An 11,784-nucleotide genomic window follows, 5' to 3' on the forward strand; every position below is an offset into this window, starting at 1 on the left:
GTATTATTAAAACGCACACAAGTATAGAGTTTCACACAGTTCAATGGCTTCGTTCTTATCACCACTGCTTTACCGACGCTTTCAAAATAGTTCGTTTTTAGAGATCCTTATAAAATAGAAGATTGGTAAATAAGTGAAACTAGCAAATTCTTACGATTTAGAAGACATTCTGAAAATGTAGGTGTTACTTTGAATTGAAATGATACAGAGAATAGTTTGATCTTATTTTTGTTTTCTTATTGGAAACATGTATATGAACAATTTACGTTTTTTACAAACCTCTGGATAAGGCTTAAAATGGGTGTTATGACTGCTATCTGGTGACAAATGGGTCAAATACTTCAGCGAATGAAATGATTTTCAGATATCTACATCGTCTTTAGGGAATACAAACTTTAAGTTGATAATATCTTGTACCGTTCTATTCAAATAAATAAATAAATAAATCTTTATAGTTCCACATACGATTTACATTTAAAATTCTGACTAATGTGGTACAAGAACGAAACATTGACTAATTAACCGTACGTACCATAAACTGAGTATAAATAATTGTGTACGGAACCACGAATACATTATTGTTTATTTTTAATTTGTGCATTGAAATGTCATTTCAGTAGGTTTATGGTATTTTAACGGAAACCATTCTGGAATTTACATTATTATTGTCCATCAAATTACACGATTTATAAAATAAAGATGAAATATGCGAATTTTGCTTTGAAATACAACGTAATTTATTAAAAACATTTTTTGTGACCGGTAAAATAATTTGAGAGACAATCCCATAAACAATCAGCTGCCATCTGTCATTTATACCGCGAAAATCGGAAAAATGACAAAACAATTAATAACGTCAATGTCATCATGACATGAACGACATGAACTGTCAAATCAAACGTCAAAACGTCGGAAATTGAGATTCATTTCATGAATTATTGAAAATTTGTTACAATTTCGTCGTTTTATCCAACGGAACTGATTGAAATAACAAGATGTCTGTGGCTAAAGTGACTAAGGATAACAATAAGTCTGAGCCCGTGGCGTACAGTGACGCTGCGTTGAGAAACAATGCCGTGGTTGTAGAATATTGCAGAACATCCATGGCTGCATTGTCGGGATCCACTGCAGGTAATATTTTCCTACTAATATTAGTATCTCATACATCCTATTCTAAGTAGATACTTATATACTTTTAATAGTTTCAAGTGGATGTTTTTTTTTTAAGAAAATTTTACTAGGTATCTGACTAGTTACAACCTCTTTTTCTGTTCCAATGAGGAAAAACTACCAATATTCTAATTAAGTTACTTATCAATAAGTATTAAAACAATTTCTAGTATAAATAGGATGTAAAAGACATGCATTCTTTCATATTTTTGTACTTGACTAATGGTTTTCTTATAAGTATTGGAATATATGTATGTAAATCTTTGCTAATCTTTACTTATGTGACAGAATAAGTCATAATCATTTAACAACATTCATCGTCAGGTGCATATCAAAAAAGAGTGGTCAAAACAAAACAGTATTTTATTTCTATTTTTTATGTAGAAACTCTTTGATTCTCATAATAACCTCAAAATCTTCTCAATTCCAGGTGTACTAGGACTCACAGGTCTCTACGGCTTCGCCTTCTACGTGTTTGCAGTCGTTAGTCTATGGGTGATGTTTATGGTAAAGACAGGGCCGAACTGGAACAAATATTATGTCTCCAGACAAAGTTTATTGACCAACGGATTCTTCGGAGCTTTATTCACTTATGTACTATTTTGGACCTTTATTTACGGAATGGTACATGTATATTAATGTTAAGTTAGGTTGTAAGAATATTGTATATTGTATGTTATGTTATATAGACCAATCTTATTTAATATTGTTATAATAGTCACTTGCGTTTTTGGTACAAACTGTTTGGTTGTACTAATAAGAGCGACTTTTTAATCCTTTGTTTAAAAATTCCATAAAGTAATAGAAAATAGGTATTTTATTGGACTTATAACATACATAACCTCATGCCTATCTCTTATGGGAGTAGGCAGAGACTAAGAAACGCTACAAATCTTACATATCTCTTTGGATTCATTAACAGTCATCAGTCTTTTCATGCATGCTCGCTCAATGCCTGGAACCAAATGAAAACTAAATGGGTGTGCAGACTTCTACTTATCCCTTCAGGGATTAAAAGCTCCTTATTGCATTAGTTATGATGTTTATTTTATTATTCTTCGAGACCATAATTTGTCAATCTTTTCTCTGTTACCTAATTCAGAATGGTTATTTAGGCCAAAAAGATTTTCAACATTTCATCTATCTCTGTACCAAAATTCATCATATTTAGTTCAACAGTTTTGGGTGTGAATGTGTAACAAACATTTTGCATTTAAATTCCTTATCATGAGTTAGGAGTATTAAGATTTATGATAACAAGGGTGTGTAAGGTTATATGATTTTATTTATATCATAGCTATTGTAAGTAATTAAAATTGTTTTAAGAAATAAACAATTCAAAATAATGATATGGTTTTTACTCTCTGCTTAACCTGTTACCAGAATCTAGATATAAGAAAGATACATTATATTTTCTACTGAGTCTCATATAAATATGTAGTAGCAGTATAGTAGAGATTAAAAAGCTTTTTAAGGGGGGAAAATCATTCAATGATTTCTCTCGCCTTTGAACGAGGGAAGAGGAAGCATCAGACAATTACTGACTGAAACCCATCCCATTCCTACCCCTGCTCTTTGAACCGGAGCCCTGATAACCAGCTAGGTAGTAGCTAGGCTGCAGCTCCGGGTCGGGAGATTAAAACACTTATGTACTTTTAGTCACCTACATTTAGGAGACAGCCCCATGTGGCCTCCAAGATCCACATCAGACTCAATTAACCACTGTGGCCTCTTCTCTCCATGTCAGGCCAATGAACTAATCGATTGTCGAAAGATTGGTATGGTCCACTTGATTACGGCCAATGTAACAATTTGTAAAATAGTGGCAGCACGGTAGCCAGTTACTGAGCCATTGCGCTTACCGTGTAATGTGTACCTGAAATAGCAAGATATTAGTTGAGAACTAAAACAACAGATGGCAGCACAAGTCTCAACAGACTATTTGATACAGTTTATTAACACTAACGCAGTAATTAAAGCAATTATACACCAATTAAAAACCAGTACGTTATTCTTCATCTTTTTCTTTTTTACAAAACATTGCCCCACTCTAGGATTTTCTCCTGTGTCGTGGGTGTGTTAACAATCATACAATTTCGCATACACATGACACCCAGACCCGAAACAACAATTTGTGGATCACAAAGAGTTGGTCCGTGCGGGAATCGAACCCGTTACACGTTGCGCGGCAGCCGGTTGCACAGCTACCGCACAAACCATGGATTCAAATTACCATCGGACACCTAATCGAAAAACAGTAGGTAGATAAGTATTAAGGTACCTAGGTAATAAAGGCACCCAGTAAGGTCCATGGTAAGTGCTAAGGTACCGTACTGTACCAAACCAAAAAAATCGATTAGGAACTATGATACCTCTTTTTAAACTGACATTTTGTTTTTTTTTTTTATTTATTCGACAAATCTAATGCTTGACTACAATCCCACCTGATGGTAAGTAGTGATGTAATCGTTGATGGTGAGGCGCACTAGTTTCTTAAGAGCCTATTCACATGGTTATTAGTAATATCATTAGAACTTAAAACGGGATATTTACCATGTTTATTAATTTCTGTGAGTTTCCGGTATTTCGGCACTGTTGCAAGTGCCATGATAACAGTTCATCCGTGATCCACGTTTTAAGTTCTAATGATATTACTATGATACCCATCTTAATCCTAAACTAGGACCGATAATCCTATACACAACACAATATAAAAAATGATACACTCCTTACTTTAGAACATACCACATCCCTATCGCCACGCACACACATAGGTAGCCATAAACAAAGGGTGTCCTCTTTTAATAAAGTTTAGCTTGCAGTAGCCCAAGTCTATTAGTGGTCTATCAAGCGGGTGATAGCTTGGTAATTGCCGACACACTCGCTTAGTTTATAACTTGGCAAGTTGCGGAGCTGATTGATTTAGGTCAGGTTACGACGAACACGTGTTGCGGTGTTAAGAGGATATAGGGCGTTTATTTTTCTTTATGGCTTTGGTTTAGTGTTTGTAGCTTGATTAAAGAATATTTAATTGCTTAAACTGAGTGAAATCTAGAGATTTGAATGTCACTAGACGTTTAATACTAACCTGAGCCCTACACAATATTATGGTTCAATTTATTTCGGTTAAACTGTTTGGGTTTTTAAATTTTATGTATAATAAAGAACTGGAAGTATGAACAGCCATCAAAATAGGATTAGCCACAAAAAGAACACGTTTTTATGGGGTAGGTGGCAAATGAGCAGACGGATCACCTAATGGTAAGTGATCAGCATCGCCCATGGACACTCACAACACCAGAGGAGTCACAGGTGCGGTGCGTTTCAAAGAGAAAACTCGTTAAAAAAATAAATCTCTCTTTAATACAAAAACGAATCAAAGCCCATTAAAACTCTACGCAAACAAATTCCAATCTTAAACACTTCGAACAGGATTCGATTTTGAAAAAAAAAGTCGTTATAAAAGTGAATTTTTCTCTACCCACAGCTGATAATGTGGACATTACAAGCGGACGAGTGCTGAGCAAATGTTTGAGGCAGAACAGCAAATAATTGTCCACTGCCCACTAATTGTCCACAGATGGGCGTCGGTATTAATTGATTTTACAATTTACACTGTCATTTTCATTGTTAAAGTTTGTGGACCCCACTTGATGGAGATAAAACTGTTTTTGTTTGTGGACTGCCCTTTTATTGTTTTTGTTTTTTGGTGTCTTATTATGTTGACGCAGTAAATAAGCTTTTTGGTGTCTTATTAAGTAGTTTGATGCTGTGGATAGGTTATCGGTTTCTTTTATACCATAATTAATTTCTAGTGTAAGGTAGGTACCTCCCGTGCGTACGGCCCCAAAGAGCTATTAGACCACCACAGATGGGGCCAAGTAGGTAAGCAGGGCTGATAATGATGGGACCTGGAGCTGCGGACTGCATAGCGGATTAACGGATGGAAGAATGTACGAATGTGTAAAAGCGAGAAGTTTTACAAACTAAAAATGTCTACTATTCTGTATCGTGCACGCTCTGATTGGTTGGTTTATCCGCACTGGCCAATCAGAACGCCGAATACGATCTCGTTTCGATTAGGTACTTTAAACGTAAAACTTATACTAAGGGTACTGGTAGGTATTACATTTGAACCCATTACACTCACGAGTCTTTTCATTAACTGAACATCTAAACACTTGTAATAACAATAACATTAGCACGTTTTTTTCTTTACTTAATTAGTTAATTGACTACAATAGCCATATGCAAATAGCTACAAGTGCGATCACCCAGGCTGACTCTCTGAGGCTTCTGGTAAATGATCCGTAGGCTCTTATATTATGACACCCGCAAAAAGAGTAGGTAGGGGTTATGAGAAATCTATTCTACTCTATCGTTACACAACGGCTTACCCCATTTCCGGGATAAAACCCCATACTTTTTAATTAACAGCATATTCTTTAAACCGTTATCTGCAAGCAATTTTGGGGAAGCGTAAATTGATGAGCGCCAAATTGCGGTGGGGAGGAGTTAGCTACCTAAACGGGTATTTTGTCTCAGGTGCTTTTATTGGACAGGTTCGGCTACCCTGGACAGAAACGGGTAAGTGCTGTTATTTATGACCTCTTGTATAATGCCTAGGTGTAGGTTGTGTTTACGCGGTTTTGTAGGGTTCAACGGATCAGTGTGGTGGTTTAGTGATCAAGATACTTTTGTGAACTTATGGAAGAGTTAGTCATTTCAATTTAATAGTGCAAAGCAAATTCGCAATTGGGAATAGCGAACCGAGGTGACTTGAGTTCGATTTCCGGGCCGAAAGTATTATTGTTTAGGTGATTTCAGTTACCTAATAATCAGGAACTGCGGATTATCTAGCGGGTTTACCGGAGCTCCAGCTCGAAAAGCAGGAGTAGGAACGGGGTGGTTTTGAGTTAGTAAGAGTCTGACACTCCTCGATTCACCAAAGGTGGAAGGAGTCATTGGATGATTTTTCTTCCAGTTATAGGCATAACTGGGGAAAATAGTATTATACTTACTCACATCAAAATGCATAGGTCTCTTAATATAACTAATCTATATCTAGTCTAAAAAAAGCGACTGGTATTTAGAAATAAAACCCTGTCCACCGTTTTAACCACCCAATAACATAAACAATAATCATGAATTTACGCTCTAAAATTAAAATAAAATTGTATCCATTTAACCACTATAATAGTGGACTAAGAAATACATAAAGCTACTTTCCGGCAGATTTATAGCAAGCGTAGTAGCGGCACGTTTTTATAGCACTCATATAGCTTGACATACTGAGCGATTTATTGCTATTCCGCTACACTGTGGCTTCACTGGAGATGTGGAGTAGGTAGATAAATAGGTACTTATTAGAACTAACTCATAATATTACGCCTTGAAGTAAATAGAAATCTTCTGTCTTCTTTTTTCTTTTGGGTACTTTGTCATACATAAAAGTGTAAAAATAGGCAACACAGAGATATAAAAAATTTTTTAGGTGTATACCAACGCGTATTGAGCAAGTGTGGTGATCAATGACATTGCATTAACAGCTTATTAAAGGTACGCGTCCACAGGCCCGCATCGTACACATCGCACGCAACGGATTTCAGTTTGTCTTGTATAGAAACTCATACAACTATGTTCACTGATCCGCATCATCAGCAATGCCTACATGCGATGCATACTGATGACATCATACGGAATGCGTACGATGCGTACGATGTGGGCCTGTGGATGCTTACCTTAAAATGCTCACTGCTCACCAAAGGCCTCTTCTTGCACGGAGAAGGTTTAAACATTAATCACCACCCTTGCTCAAGGCGATTTCAAACTTATAATCAGACATTATAAGCCCAGGTTTCCTCACGATGTTTTCCTTCACCGTTTGTCAGTGGTGTCTAAATAATCTTAGAAATTGCGTGTAACTCGAATCATAACATCAGCTCATTTTCCACTGTGTGTGTGTATGACTCTGTGTTGTAATAAAGAAATGATATTTGATTATGTTAAGCAGGCACCATGTTCCCGAATATTGGTTCCCTTGAATCACTTATTTCGGCAGATGGCTTTAGTTGGTTATATTGTTCATTCTTATCTTTTTTCGAGGTCAATAACTTTGTTCAAGGTCATGGTCGTGGATAGATGACTGGTGGTGTCCCTAGTGGTCGTTTTTATCTATAGGAATCGATACTTCCGTAAGTTTATTTTTATTGAGAGGTGAAAATCATTGAATGACTTCTTCTTCTCTCGCCTTGGACGAGGCGTTGTTGTTCCTACTCCTGCTTTTCGAGCTAGAGCCCCGGTAATCAGCTAGGTAGCCCATGGTCCGATTTGAATAATTCTTCTTGTGTTTGGTAGTACATTTATCGAGGAAGGTTATAGGCTATAAAACATCACGCTATAACCAATAGGAGCTGAGCAGCGAGGGAAACCGCGCGAAAATAGCCAGTAATAAACGATGAAGTATTTGTATTGTAAATGGTTATGGGATATGGAATAAAATGAGAAAACGTTTTTTCAACATTTCTAAAATCAACAGACCAAGACGACCATAAAATTTGCTTTCCATAAAGTATTTTACTAATTAAGCTACTACCAAACCTATTTCAATTTCCAAACTGGACTGTGAACAAAACCTTTTCCTACTCCGCACCCTAATTGACGTCGCGTCGCGTCGCGGTCACAAAAACACCACCATTTGTATGAGTCTCGAACAATTTGCCGGAACACCCGACTGATGCCAACTTGCCACTTTTAGCTGTCATCTAGCCAGATTTTTTGTACACACTGTATACGAAGCTGGATTTTGGATTTTTGGCTTTATTATCTAGAGGTGTAAAGTTGAAATTCTGTTGCAGATATTTGATTTTTTAGGGTAGTTTGATGCGCGGGGTGCTGGATTTTGGATTTTTAACTTTAGTGTAGTGGTGTAAAGTTGAAATTTCTGTTGCAGGTATTTGCTTTTTAGGGTAGTTTGATACGCGGTGTGTTTGTAAGCTAATCTTAGATATTAATTTCAGTATTTTTTTTTATAATAAGTTGTGTGGGAATTGGATAACTTTACAAATACTCATGTTATTTAGGAGTGGTTGATATGGAGCCAAAATAGTTGGTTTTACATATATTCTAGACTTTTGGTTCAGTAATTTTAAGGCAATTTCAATTTGCATAAGTAGATAGTTAGGTATGTAGGTAGATATGTAGCTTGTAAAATTTGTTAAAATTTGATAATGTTACTAGGTGGATTCCTCTTCCTTCTTAATTAAGCTTCATCTACTCTACTTCTTACGCTTAATTAAGCATCATACATCATGGATGAGGCGAGAGGGAGTGTCAGGCTCTTACTGACTAAAAACCACCCCATTTCTTCTCCTGCTTTTCGAACCGGAACCCTGCTAATCCCCTAGGCTACCATAGAATAAGGGGCAAACGAGCATAGTTCACCTGATGGTAAGCGATCAGCGTTGCCCATGGACACCCGCAACACCAGAGGAGTCACAGGTGCGTTGCCGACCTCTTATGATGGAATACGTTCTGTTCTTGAAGGTTTAAAGGTCGTATCGGTTTAGAAATACTGCCGACGACAGCTCATTCCAAAGTTTTGTTGCGGTGCATCGCCGATATTTACGTACAAACCTTACGAATAAGTTTAGTAATGAATGCAACTGCCTCCAAAAAAAAGCTAAATGCATCTATACTTATCTCTTTCACACCAATAAGAATGACGTCTTCCTTGCTTTTTCCTTCATTTTCTCTAAAACTGTATACAAAGGATTTCAGCACATTTCAGTACATCGTCTCGTCCTTCAGTGCTTCAGGGTGATTGACGTGACATTTACAGACCAAGGCTACTCCAACATATACAGAACACAATTTATGTGAAGATTTAAACTTCTATTTATTTCTATTTTTAACCGACCTTCTAGAATAAAGAAGTTCAGGTTACGCTATTGGCTTATCAGTGACTAGAATAGTGTCATTTGGAGTTCTATTGTCTTAAGTTAGACGCTTTCTATCTTTCTTTATTATAGTATTGTTCATAGTCTGTGTTCGTAGTAGTTCGAACGGTCTTCTAATGGTCAATCTCAATAACCTATTAGTTAGTACCTTTTTTTGAGAGGGAAAACCATCCAATGGCTTTCCCCGTCTTGAGCGCGGCGAGAGGGAGCGTCAGACACTTGGTGATTAAAAAGCACCGCATTCCTATTCTTCTCCTTTTCGAGCCGGAGCTGTGGTAACCGGCTAGGCAGTCCACAGCTCCGGGTCGAACGTAACCTACCTAACTCCAGGATAGGTCTACAGAATTTGGTTTTCGTTGGTTCCTGTTATTACAAGAACGACAAAAAAATTACCAAGAATTGGAATAGCAACCGAACAAAACCGAAACGAGCCTCTAGTTACGAGTATAAGAAAGCCCAGCCTTATACTATTTTGATCGATTACTTAATGAAACAAAGTAAATGTAACCGATAAATCAACAGCAACTCAACCAAATGAAGCTAACGGTAAAAATTGAGGGGAACAAAGGGAAGGCGAAACAAAACAAATCACGAAAAGGATAAACCTACAGGATATTATAGTAATGCTGGTGTTACACTGGCGGGGAGAGTTTTTGTTTTTTATGGGATAGAGCGGCGAATGAGCTGGCGGATCACTCGATGGTATGTAATCGGTGCTATATATGACAATACCAGGTGATTTAGAGATTCGTTGCCAGCTTTTGATGGTGGTGGTAGTGGTAGTGGCTACTTATTATCATTTTCTTACAAAATAACTGGAGTGCTGCCCCACACTAGGATTTTCTACTGTTGTATTGGGTGCGTTTCCAAACATACAAGTTCACATACACATGACACTCAGACCCGAAACAACAATTTATGGATCAGACTAAGAGTTAAGTAAGGCAATCGAATCCGCTACACATTGCGCGACAGTCGTAGTTGCTTAGCTACTGCGCCACAAGGCAACTGTGCAATCAACGCCGAGTCTACCTTAAGTTAATTCAAGGTTCCGGCTCAAAGCAGGAGAGGTTTTTAGTCAGTAACAGTCTAACACTCGGCTCACCCAAATCATTCACTGAAGTCATTGAATCATTTTCCACCCTAAAAAAGTTTAGTCAAGGTCAACTTTTACTCTATCCCGATAGTGTGGCCACGTCCTATTCTTTTTCCTTTAAGATACTTTAGGTACCTAAAGGAAATAAAAAAAGTTTTTATAATACAGGATTTGGCGCTCGCTCCAATTTGCGTGCAATCACTGTAGTCTAACTAAAAGCAATTTATTTACGGAGCGTAACTGTCCTTTATTTATTAACTTTTTCCCTACCAATACCTTTAAGACGCGAATATAAGAGGAGATTTTTAAAAATATCTCTCTAGGAGTTTGCCTTTTTATGTATAGTTATTTTAGTTTTTTAGGTGTCTTGGTTTTCATTAATTTCCGTGTTATTGGTTCTTCTTGTATTGGGTAGTGTTATTACATCGTATAGCCTTGTTTTTGTCATAATTTCTGCTGTTGATGATAATGATGTAGGGACATTGGATAACATTAAAACTATAAATAGGCGTGGTCAGTGGACGATCGGAACCCAAGCGTTTTGCTAACTTCCGAACGGACGAGCGAAAATTGATTCGTTCGATGTGTTTTTGCTTTATTTTTTCACTAATGCGTTTTTGTTTAATCGAGGGGGACCAGAAAGCTAATGGAGAAAATATTTGATGACAGGTTGCTATCAATACTTTGGCGTTTCATTTCATAAATCACAAAATAAAATAAAATAGTTTACAATATTTTTGTGATCGAAGTTTACAATCAAATGTTACCGACATGATTAAAAACTGTGGTTGATGTTTGTTATATGGTCTTTTTTCGAAAGATGTATTTGTACTTATTTCCAATTATTCCATGCTTCGGCACGAATGGACCGGCTCGACTAGAGTGATACCACGGCCTCACAGAAAACCGACGTGAAACAACGATTGCATTGTGTTTCGTTATGTAAGCGAGGTTACCTGTACCCAATTATTCCTTCCCAAATCTTCCCAATCCCCGATTCCCCAATAACCCTTAAATTCCTAGTGTGAGTGGAGTGAGAGTGAGAGTGAGAATGAGAGTGAGAGTGAGAGTGAGTCGGTTGGTAGTATCCTAGTCAGCTCATAGTCTGTCTGCATACCAAATTTTATCAAAATCCGTTCAGTACTTTCAGCGAGATTGACGCACAAACATCCAAACTAACAAATTTTAACATTTATAATACTAGTGTGATAGTTTTTTCAGCTGGAAAAAATCCCAGTTTTCTACTATATTTTCTTTCACCGTATTTGATTAGACCATTGATTGATCTAGAGTACTCAGTCCCGTCCTACCCTAGCGAGATAGGAAAAGGTTTAAGAATTGAATTTTAAATAGATACGCTCGGTTTATCTGAATCATAAAAGAACTATCCTTTCTTTCTCGTTCGTTTGTTTTGCGAGTTATTGAAACAGTTTTCTGCTAGTAAAAAGATGAGAGGACCTTTCCCTGTATTTTTGTGGGGAATGCATAGAGTAATATGAACAACCGCATTATAATCGGCATAGCTAAACGCGAAATAATCGTTCACAAACATACATACAT

General features: G+C 37.0%; 1 protein-coding gene across 1 annotated transcript; it reads left to right on the forward strand.

Moving 5' to 3' along the window:
• The first annotated feature begins 880 nt into the window (after positions 1-880).
• On the forward strand, positions 881-2,517 carry LOC118270374 (ER membrane protein complex subunit 6). Its single transcript, XM_035585946.2, has 2 exons — positions 881-1,131; positions 1,601-2,517. The coding sequence occupies exons 1-2, from the start codon at positions 996-998 to the stop codon at positions 1,807-1,809; spliced, it is 345 nt and encodes a 114-aa protein (XP_035441839.1). The 5' UTR covers positions 881-995; the 3' UTR covers positions 1,810-2,517.
• The last annotated feature ends 9,267 nt before the right edge of the window (positions 2,518-11,784 follow it).

The sequence above is a fragment of the Spodoptera frugiperda genome, chromosome 13, assembly GCF_023101765.2.
Source record: "Spodoptera frugiperda isolate SF20-4 chromosome 13, AGI-APGP_CSIRO_Sfru_2.0, whole genome shotgun sequence".
Classification (NCBI taxonomy): Eukaryota; Metazoa; Arthropoda; class Insecta; order Lepidoptera; family Noctuidae; genus Spodoptera; species Spodoptera frugiperda.